This window comes from Nicotiana attenuata, unplaced genomic scaffold, assembly GCF_001879085.1.
Source record: "Nicotiana attenuata strain UT unplaced genomic scaffold, NIATTr2, whole genome shotgun sequence".
Classification (NCBI taxonomy): Eukaryota; Viridiplantae; Streptophyta; class Magnoliopsida; order Solanales; family Solanaceae; genus Nicotiana; species Nicotiana attenuata.
Window position 1 is genome coordinate 202,617 of NW_017671732.1, and position 25,512 is coordinate 228,128.

Sequence of the window (25,512 nt, forward strand, 5' to 3'; positions counted from 1 at the left end):
ATCTCAGAGGTCCACTATTGGGTAAATTAACCTACGTTTGCAAATGGGGCCCACTTGGTTTGATGTTGATTTTCAAGTGATAGACGTGCCGGCTTCTTACAATCTGCTATTGGGACGACCATGGATTTATGCCACCGGGGCCGTGGCTTCAACACTACATCAGGCAGTGAAATTTGAATGGAATCACCAGGAGGTGATTATTCATGGTGACGGTAGCAACCCCATATATAGCCGACAGACCATTCCAGCAATTGGAGGAAGAAGAAGATTAGGTGGGGAAACTTACCACCACATCGAGCGGGTCAACGCAGTCGACAGAGACAAATGGTGGAACAACAAAATTGAAAGCATACTGAATTGGAGCGGATATGAACCTGGCAAAGGACTTGGCAAAAACCTCCAAGGAATCGCTAAGCCTATCAAGCTCAAGAAACATGGTACCACCTTCGGGTTGGGGTATAAGTATACCTGGGAAGAGTGCAAGGACTGGTCGCCACCCTGGCACGGCCCTTACTATCCATTGGAGCAGCCGATACCCCGTCTAGAGCAGACTTTTCAACTAGCCGAGGTTATCTATGGGTTAGAAGGAGAGGAAGCATTAGCAGCGATGAGGAATTTGTTCCTGGAAGAGGATGATATAGATTGTTGTGTCATTTTTGAGGAGGAGGGGGAGGAAGGCCCTTCCATACAGGCTGTGAGCAGAGTAGCACACCTCAGCAACTGGACCGTCAGAACCACTAGAGCCCGACGTGCCTCGGGGTAGCAAGTCTGAACAAAGCATTACGCACTATCTTGCTTTATTAAAATTTATTTTCCTTTTGCATTTTTCTTTTTTTTCTTCGCAAGAAAGAGCTCCAATGTTCAAAACACTCATGGAATTTATTAAAGTATTTACAAATCCCTCTCTTATTATTTTCTCTCATTACTTTACTCAAACAACATTACTATTACTTATCATGATGAACCAACGACTGTGACATGTAACGAGACAACGCGACAAACGGACACAGATCCAGAGGAAGATGATATACCGGAAGAAATTGTTAAGGAAGTCAAGAATTTTGAGAATAGGCCTAAGTCCAACCTGGACGAGACGGAGATCGTCAATCTAGGAGATGCAGAGAACATCAAGGAAACACGAGTCAGCGTTCACTTGTCACCATCTGAGAAGGAAGAGTACACAAAATTTCTAAAGGAATATGAGGACATATTCGCATGGTCATATGACGACATGACTGGCCTAAGCACGTCCNAGCAGCTTGTTTATTGGGTTTGACAATATTGCTGCTACTATAATACGGCATATTCTTGAGGATCCACAGGCTCTACAGCAAGCTATGGAAGCCGAGATACGACACAACGTTGTAACTGCTTCTAATAGGCAGTCAAGTGGAAGGCTCACACCTCGTAATTTCCTGTTAAATTTGACTTCTGTTATTCAACGGGATCCAGTGATTTTCATGCGGGCTGCTCGCTCAGTGTGCCAAGTGGAGATGGTTGGTGAACGACCTTATGTAGTCTTGTTGAGAGACCGTGACAAGGACAAAAAGGACAAAGATAGGGAGAGAGAGAAATCAGATGACAAAGATAAAGTCCAGAATGCAGATCTGAAGTCTGGTGTTGGTAATGTGAGCCATGGAGTACAGGGCAAGACTCTTGATGCGAGTTCTAAGAATGTCAAAGTCCATCGAAAGCCACCTCATTGCTTTGTAAATGTCATTGAGCTTCTCTTGTCCAGTTGTAAAGTTTGTTCCTCCGCTCGTAGGAGGAAACTTGGTTACTTGGAGAAGCAAGAAGCAAAGTGTAGTTGCTAGATCAAGTGCGGAGGCAGAATATAGAGCTATGGCCCAGGGTATTTGCGAACTGCTTTGGCTACAAAAGCTACTATAGGAATTGAGACGGTATGGAAAAGGAAAACTTTCCTTGTACTGTGACAATAAAGCTGCCATAAGTATAGCTCATAATCCAGTCCGACATGACCGAATAAAGCATGTGGAAATTGATCGACACTTCATCAAAGAAAAAGTTACAACTGGTGTCTTGAGTTTGTTTCATGTGCCATTGGAAAAAGAGCTAGCTGATGTGTTTACCAAAAGTCTCAACAAGTGAACTTTCCATACTTTGAGTTGCAAGTTGGGCATGTGCAACATCTTTGCACCAACTTGAGTGGGAGTGTTGATTAGCATGATTCAAGGAGACTTGATTTAGGAGTGTTGATTATCATGATTTCAGGAGATTTAATTATATTTAGGAGATCTGATTTGATTTGATAGCTGGATTGATTATATAGATTTATTTTATTTCCTTAATTAGCATTAGGAGCTTTGTATAAATTTCCTTGCTCATGGGTTGTAAACATAGACATAAATACAAGAAGCCTTTTCATCTTCTCAAATCCACAAAGTTAAAACCGGATGGTTGAAATGGAAAGTGCTACCGCGGTGTTATGTGAAAGAAGATGCCTATCAAGTGAAAGGTAAGTTCTACAGAACAATTATAAGACTGACAATTTTATACGGTAGTGAATGTTGGGCCGCTAAAGTTCAACATATTCAAAAGATGAGTGTGGCAGCGACGCGGATGCGAAGATGGATGTGTGGTCATTCAGGAGTAGATAAGATCAGAAATGACCACATTCGCCAGAAGATAAAGTAAGCACGCACTATAGGATAAAATTCGCTTGAGATGGTTTCGCTATGTCCAATGTTTATCTACAAATCGATTCATGGGTATGAAACTATTGTGACCGAAGGTGTTAAAAGGTCATGAGGTAGACCTAAGATAGCATGGAAGGAAGCCATCTAGAAAGACCTACAAATTGTTGGACTCAATGCAAATTTAGCTAGCGATAGGGCANCCTCTGAAGACGTATTTTCCTGATGAGGAGGTATCCTTCATAGGAGAGGACATTGCAGAATCCTATGACGGTTGGAGGATGTTTTTCGATGGAGCAGCAAATTTCAAGGGAGTTGGCATAGGAGCAGTCCTAGTATCAGAAACCGGCCAGCATTATCCGGTATCCGCCAAGCTCAGGTTCCCATGCACCAACAATATGGCCGAGTACGAAGCTTGCATCTTGGGGCTCAAGATGGCCATTGACATGAACATCCAAGAGTTGCTAGTGATTGGAGATTCGGATTTGCTTATACATCAGGTCCGAGAAGAATGGGCGACCAAGAACTCCAAGATACTCCCGTATTTGCATCATGTACAGGAGTTGAGGAAAAGGTTCATAAAGACAGAGTTCCGGTATGTTCCTAGAGTCCAGAATGAGTTTGCCGATGCATTGGCCACTCTATCATCCATGATTCAGCATCCAGATAAGAACTTCATAGACCCTATTCCAGTAAAGATTCATGATCAGCCAGCTTACTGTGCTCATGTCGAGGAAGAAGCAGACGGAAAGCCCTGGTTTCACGACATCAAGGAATTTTTGGCCGAAGGAAAATATCCAGAGCTTGCAAATGCTATTCAGAAGCGCACTCTGTGAAGATTATCCAACAATTTCTTTCACAACGGAGGAATCCTGTATAGGAGAACTCCTGATTTGGGATTTTAAGGTGTGTTGACGCAAAGGAAGCATCCAAACTGCTAGAGGAAATTCATGCTGGGACCTGTGGTCCACATATGAACGGTTTTGTCTTAGCCAAGAAGATACTCCGGGCAGGTTATTTTCGGATGACTATGGAAACGGATTGCATCCAGTATGTTCGAAAGTGCTACCGCTGTCAGATCCATGCAGACATGATAAAAGTGCCTCCAAATGAGCTTAATGCAACAAGCTCGCCATGGCCGTTCGCCGCGTGGGGAATGGATGTTATCATACCAATCGAAACTGCCGCATCAAATGGGCACAGGTTTATCCTAGTAGCAATTGATTATTTCACTAAATGGGTTGAAGAAGCATCTTACAGAGCAGTGACCAAGAAAGTCGTGGCAGACTTTGTCCGTGACCGTATCATTTGTCGATTCGGGATCCCAGAGCTGTCACACCTCCTTTTTCACTACACCCGCAAGGGCGTAAAAGAGTTTTTCCACTTAAAGGACAATCGAAACGGGATTTATTATTAAAAATCAGAGTCGCCACTTGGGAGATTTATGGTGTCCCAAGTCACCGGTTGAATCCCGAATCGAGGAAAACAATGACTCTGTTTAACAGTCCACGAACCAGAAATCCGAGTAAGGAATTCTGTTAACCCGGGAGAAGGTGTTAGGCATTCCCGAGTTTCGTGGTTCTAGCACGGTCGCTCAACTGTTATATTTGGAATATTTATCTGATTTCAAAACATGTTTTAGCTTATGTGCTTTATAATCTTAAACCGCTTTTATTATTATTTTTAACGAGAATTGCAACGTCGTGAAAACGTGTCTCGAACCACGTCACATAAATTCACCCGTGGTGGTTGACACATTCCGACTTCGTTGAGATTTGGATTTGGGTCACATAAATATGCACCCGAGTTTTACGAAAGTAAATTATTAAAAGCATGTCTAAAGTGTCTAACACGTTATTATCTTTGGGGAAGGCCGTGAAATTCGCTAAACGGCCCATCTCGAATTCTAAGTATTTTAATGTATACATTTGTTGAGGGCCCCGCAATTTATGTGTTTTTGTTTAGCGAGACTCATCTCATTTATTATTTAAAGGTCCAACCTAAAGTAAACTATGATTTTCTATTTAATATTGTCTCTAAAGGCCCTAATTAATTAGTATATCTAAAAGGCCAAATCCTTATGATTCAGTTTCCAATCAACCCAGCTCAGTAATTTATGAAGTAATGACAAAGCGGATTTAGCAATTCATTCAAAACATAAAGGATTGGACAGTTTGGGCCTATTGTTGCGGAAGCCAGGCTCAAGAGCATTGTTCAAATTTAGTTGTGCAGCTGGACAATAGCTGTCTGGGCCTCACGTTTGAGCCCAGAATCAGGTGTTGAATTAAGACGAGACCCAATACTGATTATAGCACAAAAAGTGAACTCAACAACATGCACACCTATATTCTATTAGTTGATGCCTAAAACTGTCCAAGAGGTCAATTATGCAATTAGAAATTTCGAAGGCAACGTGTGAAAGGCTTAATGACAACTTCAGAATCTTACTTTACTAGGCTTGTGATTTTATCATTTGTGAAGGAACGTGCCAAAAGTCGAGTTCAAATCCAGTATCTAAACTAACAAATTTATACATGCTTAACAATTATAATACACATGTTATACTTTTTACCTAGTTAACATGCAAACTCAAATGATCAACTATCTCTGAACGCAATGCTTTCGTCCTACTGGAACTCAGGACCGTCCAAAACAGATAAATGCACAAGTAGGATGCATCAGGATGGTCCATTATTCTGGGTACACCTGTCCTAGACGGACTCAACCCCTGTGTTGAGTCCCCTAAGTCAAAATGCACGTGATGCAGATAAGCGTTCCTACTAGGGATCCGGCATGAGGTCAAGTTATTCTAGGTTCAAAACCTGGGTATATGTTCTAGACTGTGTACCCGAGCGGACAACTCGAGTCGAGGAGGGAGCTACGTACCGGGGACCCGCGAGATCGTCTGGCTTAGTAACTTGTCCGGCCTCTTTCTTATTTCAAGGTATGACACTAACATAATAGGGAGTCTCAACCAGTAAGCACATCCCCGGAGGTGAGAAGAGAAGGGTTTCGGCACAGTTTATATATACAGTTCAAATAATATCAAAGCGGTAAAGCATTTAGCACATAAGGCATGGAAACATGTAGGAAAATCAGATACAGCCAAACATAACCATAATTCTAAGCTCGAATTCTTAAACCCTGAACCAAAGTTCTGGGTTCTTATCCCCAGCAGAGTCGCCAGAGCTGTCACACCTCTAAGATCATCCGACCAGCAAGCTGATGGATTCTCAAAATTTGTTGAGTCATCTGTAACTTCAGGTTTAAAAGAAAATAGGAAATTACCAACACTCAAAGAATTTAGTGCCTTCTTTAGTTCGCCAGAGAGATTTATCGCACCAAAAGCTGCCATAGAATCATCAATTGTGTCCCCGGCCTTAAGCATCACAGAAGCATAATCAACTTCCTTATGCTGAGGGCGTTGAAAACGCAGCTCCATTGAGAAATCAGTATCATTGTGTATCTTTAGTAATGGAGAGACAACGATTGTTAGGCAATCCTCAGTCCTGGGTGAAACTTCAGCCACAAAAAATGGACTAGGGAAAGTTTTTGATTCTTGTAGAGATACTATACGTGGTCTCCACGCAAATGACTGGGTTTCCAAGAGTGAAAGATGGAGTGGAGAAGTAGAGAGAAATCCTCTCTCCGTAAGCTGGATAGAGAAGAATGACGCTTCCGGAGGTCGATTTGCCAAAGCCAAGTGCCTCAAGAAAATGGTAGTGGAGTTTCTTACTGTAACTGATACATCTTGATTATCGTAGAACTGACAAATAAGGGATAAGCCTGACTGGTTTTTAACCTTGCAGCAATTGGCCAAAATTGTCGAGATCCTTACAGAGTAAGGACCAGCCAAATTCAACTCCCCAATGACAAAGAGAATAATGTCCAAAGAAAGCTCAGTCATTGTCATACTCAACTCTCTCAATCTAGCATAGAAATGGCCAGGCACCCAGTGGATAATATTTTCTGATCCCTGGGTCTGAAATCTATAACGGTAGAAAACATCAATTTCTAATGGATGCATGAGTTCTCTCCACATATTTTTCTGGGAGTCAAAGTAATACAGCAAAATATCCAGCCTGCTCATAACCCAAACTTTAGCGTTTGATATCTGTATAACAACTTGAGTAGTACTAATAGAACCCTGTAGGAGGGGATACTTTTCCTTGGAGTCCGAAAGTTCATGAACGATGGTCAAAGAAACCTTGTCCACTGACACAGTTACACCAAATGAACTTCCTTGCGGACTCAGACCTTTTCCCTCACTTATACATGAATCAAGTAGCATGATTTTTCCAGATTCCTTCTCTAGAATGCCATCCAAAAAAGCATTGCTCACATATGGAGGATCATGAAATACTTTAAACTTAAACGGGTGTCCAGGATTGCTGACAACTTCCAGGACCCCATTAACAAAAGCTAAAGCACAATTATTCTTCTTGTTCACAAGATAAAATATATTTTTAGTTTGTGGAAGATATGTCTCCAAGTCAACATCACCATCATAGATGTCATGTTTGTATGGAAGCGCTCTCCAAAGTGCCCAGGCACTATCACTAGAACTGGAAATGTCAACAAAATCAGATTGTCGACAGCAATTCAACCGCAATGGTTCTCCTGATTCATCTTTGGCATATAATGAGATGAAGGATAAATACTGCACTTGTGACTTCCATCCTCTAATATGGTGATACTTCACCTGATGATAGAGAAAGAGTAAAAGCACCCCGTCCATCAAGTAACAAATGTATTCCAAAAATGAGTTACACACATATAGAGAGTTGTGGGAAAGCTGTCAAGGTAAAAATGATAGAGAAAAATAACAGAGGCAAAAGCACTGAGCCTAGTTACAAATGTACAAGGTTTTCCTAATCTTCAACAATGAAATGATTATTTTAATGATGATGAGCATTGAGCAGCACCAAGGAGCTGGAAAAAGTAAATAACTTCAAGGATAACTGGATAAGGACCAAATTGTGAAAAGATTTTAAAATATATACAGACAACAAAAGCTTCAAAGCAAAAGAATCAATGAACCACAAAAATATTTTGTCCCTTCACCACTATCATCTTTGTACTAATAAGGACAGTACGCTGTTCAAATTTTAGTTTGTAATTACAAAAAAGGAGGAAGCGGAAACCTGATATTGCATAATAGTATCTTTAAGTGGCTAGGATGTCTAATCATGAAGCAAAGGCCCCACAGAGAAAGGTCGTAGTAGAAAAGTTTGGAAGGGGGGCTGTTCTGGATCATAAAACTTTATGTTATGCCTCATGGTACTGGTCTGTGGAAGTCATCAGAGAGCTTTGTGATGCCTTGAGAACACATCAACTTCAGATTAGGAGATGGGAGGACAATTTTCCTCCTGACAGGATGACTGGATGGGACATGGACCACACAAAGACGGACTTCCTAATATTCATAGCTTTGCAGGGAACAAAAAAAGCCTTTCACCAGAATGTGTCTCTGAACCAAGATGAGAAGTGTCTTTCAGAAGACAATGTACGGAAATGGCAAGGATGAACCAGTTCTTTCAAACTCTGGGAAGAACTCCTCTCTCATAATTCTTATGGAATTTGTGGCAAAGAAAGAAATATGGTCTTTACTCAGTAAAATCTGGCTACAAAGTTTTGTCCAGAGGATGCAACTCTCAAAGGAATCGGCACTGGAAACGGATTTGGAAGCGCAAGGCACCTTGTAAGATAAGTAAGCTGCTTCAGCTGGTTGGTGACAAGAGAAGCTTCTAACACAACATAACGTGTTAAGAAGGGTCATGCACATGTGTGCCCTCTGTGAAAAGGAAAATGAGGATGCCAACCACTCATTTCTTCACTACAAAACTTCAAAACAGTGACATGGCTTTTCTTGAACTTATTTGAGGATGCCAAATCAGATTTAGGACATGCGTGTATATCTATATATAAACCCTAATAAATAAAAAATGACAAAGACATTGGGAAGGAGGGAGCATTACAGTTTTTTTTTATTGCTAAAAGTGTATAGATTTAGGTGTCAAAATGTGTGTCCATGAACAACCATAAGCATATGATTTGCGTTATTGAGATAAGAGAGAGTGGCGGAGGAGACAGCTATAGAGAACTGAAATCTCTTGGCAAGCTATAAAGGTGAAGCAATGGAAAAAGATTAGAAGGCCAGGTCGTCCAAGGCCATTATATGTTAAGTGGGTATCTACAAGGAAAAGAGATTAGAGATAGAGACATAAGTGACTAAAAAATCAGTGGAAGAATCCTTTGGACTGGATTAAGCAACAATAGCTTTATCGACATCTTCAAAGAAAAATAAATTTCTTTAAGATATAGAGAAGAAATACATTATAGTGTAAGAAAAGCTTTTAGCTGCAGCAGAAAAAGATCCAGAAGGGATTAGTCTGGAAAAACTAACCCAAATGCCATAAATGCTTTTGGAGATTCAACTAAACACCTCACAAAGCTCTAGTCCCTTCAATATGGCAAGGCACACATAATGAATCAAAGCTGAACATACCCTGAACAAAGCCCTCTCTCCCACAAGCGAATAGTGGATCGCACCAACTAAATTGTAGCCACTTTCTGCCCTATCAACTGCAACATACATATGTTGGTCGACATCTTTGATAGAAACAATTGTTCCTGCAAGCAAGACACTAATAATGTTAATAAGTTCATGGTAAAAGATGGATTCTGCAGCCTGGGCTGAAAGAACATTACCATCAGGAACCATTTCCTCCAGACATCCAGAAGATTCTCCACTGTTCTTCTGATGTGTTTGCTCTATGCTTTTGGTTGCTTCTATGCTAAATATGGCTGATAAAGATTCCCCAGCAAAAATTATCATCTGATTTAACAAAAGAAAGTTAGAGCAACTGTTTGTATACAACTCTTATGTCGGGGTTTCCCCATTACATAAAAGAAAGTTTTACTTTTTTTTTAGTAATTAAGAAATTTTATTACCAACTGGAAGTATTTACAGCTCAGAAACTATTACTTTATCATAACAGTTGGAGCAAGTCGAGCATTACTAGTGAAATCCCCGAGGGACAATGGTGCACGGTTCGGAACTCGGTGGATAATGGGCCAGCCCCTCTATCCATTATTAACAAAATTATTTGCCCTGTCAAAATGATGATTCTGGGGTTTAAATGAATTTTGATTAGGAGTATGTATAGAGAGCGGTAGCGGCGCGCTTGCAACCAAAGGATAGCTATGAAGTTTAAATCAAAAGAACCACCTTTTACACGTGTCTACAGAAGCTAGACTACCCACAAGCTAATTATCCTTGCCGATATAATTACATTGCACCATGATAAGCTGAGACCTTTTGCAATACACAATGTTCACTATTGCTATATAATTTAGTCAGGGAAAATAACTATAGAAGATATACTATTTACAGAAAGTGGAAAAAGACAAATAACTAAGGAAGGCATTTCTCCTCACCTGTATTTCACGCAGAGAGAGAGTCATGTCGAAACCAGATATAGAACCACTGCCAACCCAAAAGTCATTTGACTGCAAAGGAATACTCTCGCTGCTTTTGAGAGGCTGCTCAGCCACCAGAATAATGTTTAAGTCTTTTAAAATATAATTTTGAGGAGTAGAAAGTGAAACTTGAGGATTTGAACCACCCCTGCAAGGTTTACTTGAACCATCTGCATGATATTGATTTCCTAGTTCTGGGGGGCTTGAGCTACTTGCTTCATTCATGATAGAATTAGCTTCACCCAAATGATTGGGAGCAATTAACGTGTCATCATGTACAATGATGGAAGATTGATCATCAGATATGAAAGAAGAAGGGAAAGGAGTTCTTGTGTCTAGGCTTTGTTGTTCAGTAGATATATGGAGTAACTGAGAAAGAATTGACAAGTTCGTTATGCCAAATGAGAATTTCCTTGGTAGTTCAAGCTTAAGGTTGCCATTACCTTCAAGCCGAAGCTTCTGAAATTCACCTACAAGGCAGTAAATTCATTATTGAAATTGTGCTTCTTTTACAGTATTTAAAACAAACTGTTTATTTCAACATACCAAAATATTAGCCAGAATTAGCACTTAACCGCTGAAGCTAGATGCAAAAACATGCTAAGCATTTTGCCTTGCTTAGGCAGCACTTCAAATCGGGAACGAAGATACTAAGGCATGTGTGTCATTATTCATAGGCTTTTGACGAGTACTGTGTTAAACAATAATTATTTCACCTAATCATATATTTTTTCCAATTTCTTTGTCCATATACTTGTTTCTTGTATTTAAACTTATATTACTCTGTAGTTACATTTTTTTAAAACTTTTGTGCCTTTTCTCTTGAACGCTGTCAGTTGCATTAAAAGGTCTAAATGACCAAATCGAGCAAGCTCGATTGACCTAAGATGAAACCTATTATGCCAAAAGCTCCATGGATACCAACAAAAGTCAAGAACACTAGCTAATCAGTGGAAGAATTCCAAAGATGAAAAATAAACTCAAATTGAAACTTGCTTCTCTTAGAGCAATATAATCTTCTATAGCTTCTTAATACTCCTAATAACTTGATATGTATCAAAGCCTCCTCAACCTTGGGTGCACTAAAATCTCAAGGAGGCAGTAACTCTAAAAATAAGATGAGACCAAAAAACATATGTTTATATCTGCATGAGAGAACTACTTCAGAGTCCTGCTGTTAATTGATAACAAGTGAAGCAATAGAAAAAGATGATACCAGATTTATCTCCATCCACCAATGCCAGAGAAACCTGTGAAATATTCATGGCAAATGCTTCCACCTGGTTCCAATTAACTAGTTTATGTTGCTCCAACTGTTGGTTGGAAGAACTCCTCAGTAGACTTGTATCCTCATCATTCTGAATAACCAGATGTTCTGTCACAGCTGGCCAAAGGCCTTCCAACTGATTACAGTAGAATGCATAGCATTCAACCATTGTCACCAAAGAAGCTATCTCAACAATGACAGAACCCCCCTGTTGAATTGGTGTCCGTTTAAACCTTAGAAATCATAAGATCTTCCCAAACTATGAATAAACAACTTATATCCAAATTAGGATTTAGCAAAATGGATGCAGAAGTTAATGAATAGACAGACATTAATCTGAAGCTGCAAGAACAGAATAGAAACCTGTGACTGACAGGAGATTGTCTGAAATCGTCCACCAACAGAAACAGATGCTTCAAGCGTTGTTAGTTCGTTTCCTTGAAGCAATAAGTCCTTTACTGCACAGCTGGCTAGGTAAACTTCACCTAAAGAAATTCTTATAGTTAACCAATCAAAAGAAGGATTTACATCATTTATCAACGAAGGTGAATGATTCAAGGACATTGAAGCATCATGTCTGGAGGAGTCAGAACCATCCACTACATTTCTCTGACTGGCCTGCATAATATTGTCCCCTAAGGTTCTCAAACTTAAACTAATTTTACAATGAGACAATGAAGCTTGATATAAGGAATTGAGAGACCAAATCAACTGTGGTTTAACTTGATCAGAAGTATCTACAATCTCATTCGGATATCGGAATATACCAGATTCAAACTCAGAAAAACCAATGAGAACTTCGGCTTTTTCCTCTTCAAAAGAGATCCTGATATATGAATGTGCAAGAGATACATTAACTCCATAACCATGGACTGGTTGCACTGTCGACTTCCTGTCAGCTATAGTATTAGCATCTGCCACATTATCATGTGCAATATATCCTTTCCTGGAGTCGTAAAGGATCATATTCACTGATCTAAGTTCACATGTCGTACTGACATTGAATGTAGTATCAGTAAGAACTGAAGCTACTAGTGTGATTCTATTTTTGAGTGCTCTTTCACTTTCAGAGTCAGCAGACTCTCGCCTTAATAAGTCTTCATAACTTTGGCCAAGACCTAAACTGGTCATATTGAACACCTGAACAACTGTACACAGCAAACTAGAAATTACCTGCCATGATAGAAATTCCAAAGTCAAAAACGTCTGTATAAACAGTTGGTTAGTTTACAGTTATGTATCTAAGTAAGTCTAGTCCCACATTGGAGTAGGAATAATATGTACTTTGTAGAGTATAGCTATAAATAGGACTTCTTGTATTCCCTCCGTTCACTTTTACTTGACATGTATACTAAAAATAGATTTTTATTTTTACTTGTCACTTTAGGCATATCAAGAGAAAGACAAAAAAATTCCTGTCATACCCACAGTATTTATTACTCATTTCAAATCATTTTCTCAAATCCAATAAAATATGCATCAATTAATATGGATATCATGGTAAATTGTGCACTTCATTTATTATTTCTTAAGGGGCGTGAAAAGTCAAAACGTGCCAAGTAAAGGTGAACGGAGGGAGTATTATATTGGAAGACTAATATCAATAATAAGATTTTTCTCCCGTGCATTCTCACATGGTATCAGAGCAACCGTGAGAAATTTATCGCTGTGCATAAATTCCAGCGACTCCGGTAAGAGAAACCAGTCAACCGGAAGCCCTTTTTCCAGCAAAAACAGGTCTATCCGCAAGAACCATACTATCGGTCAGTGTTGTGCAAAAACCAACACCACCAGGAAGTAGACCAGAGTTCAGCGACCAACCCTCAAAAAAATAAAGCACCCAGGCACCCTCACGTGCCGCCGGAAGAAGTTTTACGGCGAAGCTCCACGTCCACGCGCCGGTGCGTGAGACTTCTTTTTTGTAAGATAAATAATTTTAGGCAGAATAGCCTAAATGACACTTATACTTGTGCCACTTTGTCATCCCGGTCCCCAAACTTGATGAAGTTTCATCTAGACACCTCTACTCGTTCAAAAGTAATATTTTAAACCCCTCTGACCATTGACCAAGTCTATGTGGCAACTTAATCGCTGAACTGGACAAAATCCTGTATTTCACGCATATAAGGAGCGTCAACGTAAAAAATTTATGATTAAAATAAGGAAAAAAGAAAAAAAAATTCAAAAAATCAAATTAGAAAAGAAAGAAAAGGCCAAATAGGTGATTTTTCTCTTTTTCTTATNTCTTCATCCAAACAATGACATCCCTCGTCGCTATAGATCCAAAACATGTACCAGATTTGCATCAATTTTTGGGGAGTTTTTTTTCTCACACCCCATTCCCTACTTTGAAAGATAGCCTTTGCAAAGAAAAGAAATAGAAATAATGAAAGAAGATCGCCGGTGAAACCTATTTTCTAGTTTTCTTGTAGTGAAATTTCAAAAAGTTTTGGGTGATGTTGGTCTTTCGGATGGTCATTATTGATGGCCGGTTTAGCTTTTGGTGGTTGATTGGTGATGCTATGGTGGAATGTTGGCTGTGAAGAAGCTTTGTAGGTGAAGGATGGTCAAAGAGGGGTCGCACACAGTGATGGTTAGGAGATTTTTAAAATTTGTGAATGGAGAATAAAAATGGTGAGGGAGGAGGAAGATGGAGTAAATGGTGGAATAAAAGAAAAGGAAATGAATAATTTTAAAATAATGTGAAAAATAAGTTATAATGATGTGTAACAAAAAATTTGACGTGGCCACTGATGTGTCATCCATGTCAGAGATTTGAAGAACGCGCAAGGTGAGAGGGGTTTAAAATATTGGCTTTGAACAACTATAAGTGTCTGGATGAATCTTCTTTGAGTATAGGGACCGGGATGACAAACGCTAACAAGTACAAGTGCCTACGAGGCTATTCTGCCATAATTTTATTAACAATTGGGGACTAACCGCGTATACAAGCCGTATCCCAGAAAAAGAGAACCTACGCCAAAATATAGTTCTCAACAAAAGAGATCCAATCCTCTATACAAATAGGGACCTCATGAGTACACCAAAAAGAAACTAGGGAAATTTCTTCAGAACAGTCTCTTCTCCTCGCAAATCCGAGCCTACCTATCCAATTAAAATCAAATCTAGCCGGTGCGTGAGACTGTTTCCAGCCAGATTTTGGGAAAATTTCTTCAGAACAGTCTTTTCTCCTCGCAAATCCGAGCCTACCCATCTAATTAAAATCAAATTCCGATCACTTCAATATTTTTACGGCGTGAACAGTGAGTTTTCCGGCGAGAACAATAATTCCCAGAAAAATTTTGCTTTTTCCGGAACAATATTATTATGGCATTCGTATCAGAAACCATTAAATCACAATCCGTTGGATCCAATCCAGATAGTTTATTTACCAGATTATATGGAGTTCCTTTCTTACAAAGCATGTACACAGACTTCTTCAGGGATAGCTTCCGTTGTTCAAACAGATAGTAGCATGACTTGTGCCTCCCAATCTTCAAACTCTGCATCTTGGGTCATTGATTCAGGTGCATATGATCATATTTCTGGTAACAAATCTCTTTTCACTACTATTTCATGTTCTCAATCTCTCCAACAGTCACAATAGCCAACGGGTCTCAAACCATGGCAAATGGAATAGGTCAAGCAAGTCCACTTCCTTCCTTACCTTTAGATTCAGTTCTTTATATTCCCGGCAGTCCTTTTAATCTCATAGCCATTAGTCGCTTAGCCAAATCACTTAAATGCTCTATTTTATTTCTTGATGACCTTGTTTTATACAGGAACGCAGTACAAGGCGGATCATTGGTACCGGGCGTGAATCGGATGGACTTTATTACCTTATCCTTGCAAAATCACATGGACTCATATATTGTCTTCCTTCAACAACTTGTCTTGTTACCGATTCACCGGATAAATTGCATAAACGGTTGGGACATCCCAGTTTGTCAAAACTTCAGAAAATGGGACCTAGTTTATATCATTTGTCCACTCTAGAGTGTGAGTCATGTCAGCTCGGTAAGCATACGCACTCCCATTTCCCTCGGCATCTTGATAATCGAGCAGAGTCACCTTTTACTTTAGTCCATTCAGAAGTTTGGGGTAGTCGGGTCAGTTGTACCTTGGGATTCCGCTACTTTGTCAATTTCATTGATGATTATTCCAGGTGCACTTGGATATTTTTGATGAAAAAATCGATCCAAGTTATTTTATATTTTCCAGACCTTCCACGCTGAAATTCAAAATCAATTTGGGGTTTCTATCTGCACATTTCGTAGTGATAATGGCCTAGAGTATTTATCTTCCCCATTTTAGCAGTTTATGAACTCTCATGGGATTATTCATCAAACATCTTGTCCGTACACATCTCAACAAAATGGGGATATCTTTTGAAACGGCTCATACCTTACTCATACAATCTCATGTTCCGTCGCGTTTTTTAGGGATGCAGTTCTTACATCTTGCTATCTTATTGATCGTATGCTATTTTCAGCTATCCAGAATCAAGTTCCATTCTCTATTCTGTTTCCCCACTTACCTCTGTTCTCTCTTCCACCCCGTGTCTTTGGAAGCACGTGTTTTGTTCATAACCTTACTCCAGGAAAAGATAAGTTAGCTCCTCGTGCTCTTAAGTGCGTATTTCTGGGTTACTCGAGAATGTAAAAAGGGGTATCGATGCTATTCTCCTGACCTCCAGCGGTACCTTATGTCTGCTGATGTTACCTTCTTTGAACCCCAATCATACTTCACAGGTCCAGGTAATCACTTAAATATTTTTGAGGTGCTGCCAGTTTCATCTTTTGGAGATTCAGTCACTATCTCCCATTCATCTTCCTCTGCAATTCCAACTCCACCACCTACAGCTACAGCTCCACCACCTACAGCCCAGCTGCAGCTCCACCACCTATAGCTCCAGCTCTACCACCTATAGCTCCAGTTGTAGTTCCACCGCCTATAGCTCCATTTCAACCTTCTGCAGCTCCACTACTCTTGACTTATCATCGTCGTCCACGTCCAGCATCAGGCCCAGGTGATTCACGTCCTGCATCAGATTCTGCACCTACTGCGGACTTGTCTCCTCTTAGTCAACCAATTGCACTCAGCAAAGGTGTACGATCCACACTTAATCCTAATCCCCATTATGTCTGTTTAAGTTATGGTCTGTCATCACCTCATTATGCTTTTATATCATCTTTGTCCACTATTTCTATCCCCAAGTTACAGGTGAGGCACTATCTCATCCAGGATGGCGATAGGCTATGATTGACAAGATGTCTGTTTTACATGCGATTGGCACTTGGGAGCTTGTTCCTCTTCCTTCAGGTAAGTCTATTGTTGGTTGTCATTGGTTTATGCAGTCAAAGTTGGCCAAGATGGCGAAGTTGATCGGCTTAAAGTTCGTCTTGTTGCAAAAGGATACACTCAGATTTTTGGGCTTGATTATACTGACACTTTCTCTCCCATGGATGTTGTACGTCATTGGCCTCTTTATCAGTTAGACATTAAGAATGCTTTTCTCCACGGTGACCTTAAGGAAGACGTTTATATGGAGCAACCACCTGGTTTTGTTGCTCAAGGGAGTCTAGTGGTCTTGTATGCCGATTGCGCAGGTCACTATTTGGTTTGAAACAGTCCCCTCGAGCTTGGTTTAGTAAGTTCAGTACAATTATTCAGGAGTTCGGCATGACTCGTAGTGAAGCTGATCACTCTGTGTTTTATCGGCATTCTGCTCCTAATCTGTGTATTTATCTGGTGGTTTATGTTGACGATATTATTATTACTGGCAATGATCAGGATGGTATTGCTAATCTGAAGCAGCATCTCTTTCAGCACTTCCAGACTAAGGATCTGGGCAGATTGAAATATTTTCTAGGTAATGAGGTCGCTCAGTCTACCTCAGGTATTGTTATTTCACAGCGGAAGTATGCCTTAGACATTCTTGAGGAGACTGGAATGATGGGCTGCAGATATGTTGACACTCCTATGGATCTGAATGCTAAGCTTCTGCCTGGACAGGGGAGCCTCTTAGAGATCCTACGAGATATAGGACGTTGGTTGGCAAATTGAATTACCTCACAGTGACTAGACCTGACATTTCTTTTTCGGTGAGCGTTGTAAGTCAGTTTATGGTTCTCCCTGTGATAGTCACTAGGATGCAATTGTTCGCATTCTTCGGTATATAAAGTCAACTCCAGGCAAAGGGTTACTATTCGAGGATCGAGGCCACGAGCAGATTGTTAGGTACACAGATGTTGATTGGGCAGGATCACCTTCTGATAAGCGTTCTACGTCTGAATATTGTGTTCTAGTAGGAGGTAATTTGGTCTCTTGGAAGAGCAAGAAACAGAATGTAGTTGCTCGATCTAGTACCGAAGCCGAATATCGGGCCATGGCTATGGCAACGTGTGAGCTAGTTTGGGTCAAGCAGTTGCTCAAGGAGTTAAACTTCGGAGAAATCAACAAGATGGAACTGGTATGTGATAATCCAGTGGCTCTTCATATTGCATTAAATCCGATGTTCCATGAGAGAACTAAACATATTGAGATTGACTGTTACTTTGTCAGAGAAAAGATACTCTCAGGAGAGATAAATACAAAGTTTGTGAAGTCGAATGATCAGCTTGCAAATATTCTCACCAAGTTCCTTACTGGTCCTCGTATTGGTTATATATGTAACAAGCTCGGTACATATGATTTGTATGCACCGGCTTGAGGGGGAGTATTAGTTAGTTTACAGTTATGTATATAAGTCAGTCTAGTCCCACATGGGAATAGGAGTACTATGTACTTTGTAGAGTATAGCTATAAATAGAACTTCTTGTATTATATTGAAAGACTAATATCAATAATGAGATTTTTCTCCGTGCATTCTCACATAAACTACATGCACCTTTTTATTACAGAAGGATAGCTTATGCAATTCTAATGAGCACTGAAAGTCACTTGTTGCAGTGATCTGCATGATGGGTCAAGTCAACTTGTCAATGGGAAGTATCATAATTCTCATAGTAGTACTGTGAACAATGGTTGCGTTGTTACATAAACAGAGAATGAAAGACCTGTTTGAGGAATTTATGAGGCAATCCAGGTAAGCACACAAATTAGATAGCAGCTTAAAGAAGGAAATATCTTCCTTCATATTTGGAGTACTATGGTTGGAAAGAGCAAGGGAGTATTAAGGAGGAAAGAACACTTGGTATCTTAGAATGTGACAGTGTCCATTGTTTGAAATGAAACTGGAGTAACTATAGTAGTAAGATCACACCAGGTGCCGGTAAGGAGAATATATGGCTATCTGAATGCATGAGAAGCTACTCCGAGGAACAGGTCATGATATGGATATATGCCCAAAAGGATTTGAAGCCGTGATAAGACTGGCCTATATTATAAATTGACAAAACATGATAGCAGTTTAGGCAACACAAGGTCCGATAACCGACCAACCACGGAACTACTGGCTCCAAAACTCCAAGTCACAAGCAGATCAGGGAGGTTAGTGGTCCCAAAGACATACTCTCTAGATCCTACAGCAGTGGAGCCTTAAACAAGGTCAGAAGCACCAACATGGTTATGCTGGAGGCAAGACTGATTCTGGTTAAGGAGGCTGTTTGTCAAACCTCTGTTGTTAGCACTTAGCAGGCCAAAGATGAGTCTTGAGTCCTCTTGTTCACAACTAGAAGAATGAACTTGTTATGGCAGCAAAAGTCGGGAAACAGGACAGCTAGAAGGACCTAAAATGAACCTTGATCACTTGTTCACAATTGGAAGAATGGGATTGTAATGACAGCAAAATTTGAGAAAAAAGACTAGCTCAGAGAGGCACCATTCTTTTAGGACGCATCCCTTGTCAATGTGTTGGTGTTTGCAACAACTAGCTAGACGTCAATCTCAGGCTGAAGTGCCAGTGTTTCCATACTCTGGCTTCCTGTATTTCTTGATAAATGAACCACAAAATGACTCATGGAAGGATGGAACAACATCTTCAGTGCCAGGGGGATAGTATCCAATACCATATTGGAGAAAACAGCGAAGGAACTTAGTCTTTCCTATTTCAATTAATCTAACAGTTTGGACGACAAGGGAAGACTTGAATTTCTATTTGAGGAGTTTATAACAAATTTATCACCAGGGTCAATGAATACTACGCAGAAGGTTGGTAACATAAAGACCACATGGCCACCCCTGGAAGCTACCTCACAAAAGTGGAGACGGTACAGAAGGACTACACCTATTAGAATTCCAAGTTCAGATTGTATGTTGAAGGTCAGTTAAAAAATATAATTACCACAAACACAATCTTAAAGACTGCCAGATTAAAGAAGTACACAGTAGAATAAGGTGAACGTCTCAACTAACACAGAAGATCAAAAAAGTTTCAGTCATATGCTAAATGAGAAAACCACCCAGCAAAGCAACTACAAGGCACCAAGAGAAGAGAAACACCTTTAGCAGAACTGCACATTCATCCATAAATACCAGAGTCGTCAATCCAGTACTCGTGCAATGCAATGCAACAGAGAAAGCAATATCTATTGAGCCCAAAGAATGCAGATCCTTCCTGCCAATCATTGGTGAAGTACATTAACTTTAGCTTTAGTCCACAATAATTTCAGAAATATCCAGGAAATTACTCTGACAAAAAAAACTGAAGGAAATTTCTATTGTGACAGTCGCCAGTGTTATAAAGAAGCAAACAAAGGTAAGACAAGTAACAGATTGGGACTTTAACATGAAAGTACAGTTTTTACAAGTTCGAAAATAAAAGTGGACTCCATGTAGTAAGAACACAACAGTATAGTAGACAACAAAAACAACTTAAACTTTCCTTGTTGCATGTTTTCTGATGGATCTTTTGCTGTTTACAGACTGATACGGAACAACTGCAACAAACCCACTCATTTCTTCGGCACACATCTAAGGATCATACCTCAGAGTTTCTTAAGACAACGATGGATATCTCAATCAGGATGAGCAAAGGCGTTGAAAAATTATTCATGTACTAAATTACCATGTGATTTTTTGTTCTAACTGAGGATACTTAATTGCTTGCAGACTCAAGTATAACATGCACATGCTTGAAGACAGAGAAAAAAAAAAGCACGAGAGCAGAACAAATACCTCAAAGATAACAGTTGGATAGTTAAAGGATTTAACACGACAATTTGGCCACCCTGATTATCCCATAACTTGTCGAGGGAAACTTTCAGACCTTTAAGTTTCATGTAGGCACAAAGTGAAGTGCACCCTCGACTGCTATTAACTTCACCATTTGGTTTAGCAATATCCATCTGCTGAAGGTCCTTCAACGGTTTTGCATCAAAAACTGCAGTATCTCCACTTGAGGAAGTCAAATCAGACTCCAAACTTGGTGAGACACCCAGTTCAATGTCGTCAGCATCAAAAGAAAGGTGTACGTCATTCCCAAGCTTAAGATACAGATCCGCGTCCGCACCATGAAAATCCTCCTTTCTCAATGTCAGCTTGATTCGTGGACCAGCAATGTGTACCGCTATTTGCATATGTTTCTCAGGAAGAAGTCTAGGCACCATAACCTTAATTCCAGAAGAAAATGGTTTGTAATTGCTATTCCAATCTGCAACTAGCGGATCCTCAACTAATCCAGAAACTCCCTGTACAGCAGTGCTCCCCATGCGGCTAGTAGTCCAAGGTATCGCACATATCTGTCTGCAAATAACTGTAATTGACACTATCACTAAATAATCCAGAACTAAATTCAACGTCCCCATTACCATGCAACAACTAGTGTATCCAGCAGTAAGGTTCTTGAGGCTTTGATCGGTCAAAAAGCCCTTTATCTCACAAAGAATAAAAGGATCCTCCATGTTCTGGATCTCATTTTCTCCAAATCTTGATGAATATTTTCTCCAATTCAGGCATGCTTGTTCTATAAGAGATTTCGGGGTATGTACAAAATCTCCATCAGTATCACGAGGAGGATTAGCCCCACCACTTTCAGTGGAGTGGAGAATTTGGTTTGGCTCTCCCCATAAAGTAGGTTGCAGATTGTGAAAATTTTTTCTCCGACGTCCTTTGAAGTTATTATTGAACTTATTGGTCTTATCTTCTGTAAGATAAGAAGAGACAACCTTCAAGGATCCACATGCAAAGGAAAAATACTGTTCAGAGACATCTTCGGAGTACCTTAAGCAGAAGAAATCAATGGAGAGACAGAATCTGACTAAACCAGGGTATGAAAGCCCAACATCTGATAGCAGCTTCCTACTAAAGGATGGATAAACTTCAACATCTGGTGAAATTAAAATGGAAAATTCCCTGACATATAGGCAAATGTGACTTCCTAGGATGGAATCTTCATTTATGGCGCCAAGTTTTTGACAGATATCTTGGTTCCTGACCAGCAATTTCTTCAAGAGGAAAAAACATTTAACAGAATGAAGCACACTGCTAATGAAAATCAATATAAGGGAAAGTGACTGACAAATTTTCCAACAAATCCTGCTCATCCTAGATTCTTGACCACCATCCTTTGACTGTTGACCAGATGATGCTGCTCTACTACGGATTATTCTTCGTGCCTGCACAATGGCCTCAACAGGTAGTTGTTTTTCAATTTGAGAAATAACCTCCCACTGTTGCTTAAAAGTTCTTGAATAAGCTTTGCTCTGAACAATAGCAGTAGTGGATTTCTTTATCACATCATCAACCGGATACCCAACCAGTAAAAGCATTTTCTCATAAGCATGTACATAGCGCAACCATAAGCACACAGTGCTAGCAATTTTATGGAACGCAAACTTTGGAGTTGAAGTAAAAGAACACATTTTTGTTGCTGCTATTTCCCATAGTTGCTTACCAGTTCTGGCGCGCTTGGATTCTTTCGACCACAATGAAATAAGTACAAATAGGATGGTAATATCTTCTGGAGATAAAGAAAAATGTAATGAAGCAGCATAAAAGTTCAATTCTCTAAAATGAAGATATTTCACTTTCGCAGAAGCTAGCAAATCAGTTGAAGGCAAAATGCAGCTAAAGTAACTTCTTCTCCTCAAGTTGATCTCAACATGTTGAACATTGAGATCAAAGGAGTTCTCTCCAGAAGGTAGAAAAATTGAACTAACCAGTCCAGTTAGGAGACACCCCTTAATGAGATTACATTGTACACCAAGTTCCTTCATCTCAAACGATAGTGACCATATATCATTTGATAAAGTTGACTGCACAATAACATGAACATCATGCACTTGCAACCGACAATGTTGTAGTATCCAATCAAATAAATAAATGGTCCAACTTCCTGGAGTAATTTCTGAAATAGTCTTCATGGCATTGTGCAAAGCACTACCCTGGAATATATCAACATCAGAGAAACTAAATCAGTAGTCACAGATCAGACGCATGAAAAAGAAATTGTAAGATGTGGGGAGAGGTGATTAGACAAGACATGGCGCAGCTTCAGCTGACCGAGGACATGACTTTGATAGGAAGGTGTGGAGGTCGAGGATTAGGGTAGTTTAGGTGGTAGATTGTTCATACCAGTAATATTAGTACGCACTCTCGCATTCTGTTGGTAGTAGGTTTCTATAACTACCCGTTGTTTTCTTTCATTTTGATCATCTTATTATCGTGTTGTTTTTATGCTGCTTTTACATGGCTTTTTGGTGTTGTCACTCCTTGTCTATCTTTTAGTTAATGTGGTGATTATGTTTTCCTGAGCTGAGGGTCTATTTGAAACAGTCTCTCTACTTTCACAAGGTAGGGGTAAGGTCTGCATACACACTACCCTCCCTAGACACCACGATGCGGGATAAATATTGGGCATGTTGTTGTTGTTGTTGACAACAGCACCAAGAAGGTAATGGGAGTATAAAATACCAGTGGACTTATCTCTCTGTGGAGTCCAGAAAATTTTAGATCTTTACAACAATCATCCTACTCTGAAATTTTAAATGTTGGAGACACTTATACTTAACAAAAGATATATGTTCTGTTCTCCCCTCAAAAAGTCTACGGTATATCTCTGAACATACTTTCCAGAATATACATGAAAATTTACTTTTTCAGATCAAGACATGAAGGAATTGTCTTCCAAGTTTTTGTCCACTCCTACTTCAACCTCTGTCCCTTCCACTGGTCATTCCTTGTTTCAAGTAGCCAGGCATTATCTACTGTTATCCCATTAAATCAGTTTTCCCAACCAGATAATCAAACAAGTAGCCAAGTAAGTACCTCAGAATCAAGCTCGGCTAGAATCTTTTTCCGCTCCTCAATGGATGAATCTCTGGGCTTCGGCTTCCACCTCACACCATCCTCCTCCTCTTCTCTTGAAGTAGGAAACAAAAAAACAATTAACAAGTATACAAGTAGCATGAACCCATAAAAGGCAGTAAATGCTGAATTCCACTGCACTAACTAACTTTCATGACAATGCGTGCAAACTTAGTATTAACATGTACATTTTAAAAAATTCAAACTATATATAACATGTGTGCGTGTGTATTAGGTAAGAGGTGAGCAGAGTGAACTTACCCGACTGATAAGACGATATTAAGGCCATGGATTTGGAAATCGAAGGCAGGTGCTGACCAGTTGGATACGTGAAGGCTCAACTGTTGGACAGTGACTTCTTTGAAACACAAGCGAGTAGGATCATCTAGCAACTCGTTGAGTGCAGACGTGTTAAAGCTAAGGTTCACTAACTTGGCGTGAGAATGAAGAAACCCTAGCTGAACATCCAATTCAACTTCGTCTCTTAACCATGGCTGTAACAGAGACACAAGTCTCCGTTGAATCAAATCGTTGAAAAACATTGTCCGTTTCCTCTTTTTATCCGATTGATTTACACAAGTTAACGCAGTTCAAGTTAAGGCAGTTCACCATTGATAAAGTCGAATTCGCGGTCCAATTTGATCTTCTTTGACTCTATAATGCAACAATGAAATCAATATCAATCTCTTGCTTGTTTTTTGGTGGTTGAGAAGCCGCAACTTTTGAACCGTTTATGTAAGCCTGGACCTGGGCGACCTGATAATTACAGTTGAGTGAAACTTAACCCAAGCGATACGTGTCGCTTTGTTGTCAAGTGCCATAGTAAACACTAAACAATCAAATCATTAGCTCATTTTTATATTCCTTCCGTGGGATGAGGAACAAATTGCTTGTTTTAGGGTGGGTTTGGTATGAATGAAATGTTTTACTAGAAAATGAGTAGCTTTATCACTTATTTTTCTTTGTTTGGTTGTATCACACTTCCTTTTTTACCCGCCCGAGGGTATATATGGGAGTTTTTCCAATTAAAGTGGCATTAATCGAGATAGGATCTTTTTTATTTAATCAGAGTCGCCACTTGGAATAAATTATGGTGTACCAAATCACTAGTTTTTTTTAAATCCCAAATCGAGAAAGTTTTATTTTTAAAGAGTCTGCGAACCAGAAATTCTAAATAAGGAATTCTATTAACCCGGGAGAAGGTGTTAGGCATTCCCGGGTTCCGTGGTTCTAGCTTGGTCGCTTAGTGATTATTACTTGGCTTAAATTGTTTAACTACTCATTTTTAGGACCTATGTGCATTTACCTTTGACCGTTTTAATCACTTGATTTATTCGTATTTGAAGAATTGAGTTACGCGTACGTATACTCTTTTCGTTTGGCGCGTCAAAATTATGTCACGCGAACGTGTCCACGATTAATAACGCTTTTGTTGATTTTATTAAGAAAAGTTTGGTTGAAGTTGCGCGAACGCATCCCTCAGATTATTTTTAGAGTTAAATTTGCAATTATGTTACGCGAACGTATACATAATCGCAATACTAATCTAAATCGGGCCTAAAGCAAACTACGATTGCTTAGGGTTATTTTAATACTAAGTTGATATTTATGTGAGGGCCATAGATTATTTAATGAAAAATGGCACACCTCAAATTTTCTATAAGAGCATAACTAGTTTTATGAGGGCCATGGGCTTAGGGGTTTCATTTGGCATGGCACCTCAAATGATTTTAAAAGAAATGTGTTTAATTAAGGACATCTAAGAATAGTCTTATTTAAAACTAACTTAGGCTTAACATGAAGCTATTAATTATAGACAAGTTTTGGAATACATTCATTGGACCTAAATTGATTAAAGGGATT

At 39.6% G+C, this 25,512-nt stretch overlaps 1 protein-coding gene across 1 annotated transcript; it reads right to left on the minus strand.

Annotated features, from left to right (window-relative positions):
• Positions 1-1,840: 1,840 nt before the first annotated feature.
• LOC109209906 lies at positions 1,841-24,450 on the minus strand. Its single transcript, XM_019373268.1, has 11 exons — positions 23,911-24,450; positions 23,611-23,704; positions 20,521-22,727; positions 19,846-19,960; positions 11,767-12,576; positions 11,353-11,611; positions 10,095-10,606; positions 9,366-9,492; positions 9,163-9,287; positions 5,839-7,356; positions 1,841-1,942 (listed from the first exon to the last, which is right to left on the minus strand). The coding sequence occupies exons 1-11, from the start codon at positions 24,189-24,191 to the stop codon at positions 1,841-1,843; spliced, it is 6,150 nt and encodes a 2,049-aa protein (XP_019228813.1). The 5' UTR covers positions 24,192-24,450.
• Positions 24,451-25,512: the final 1,062 nt, after the last annotated feature.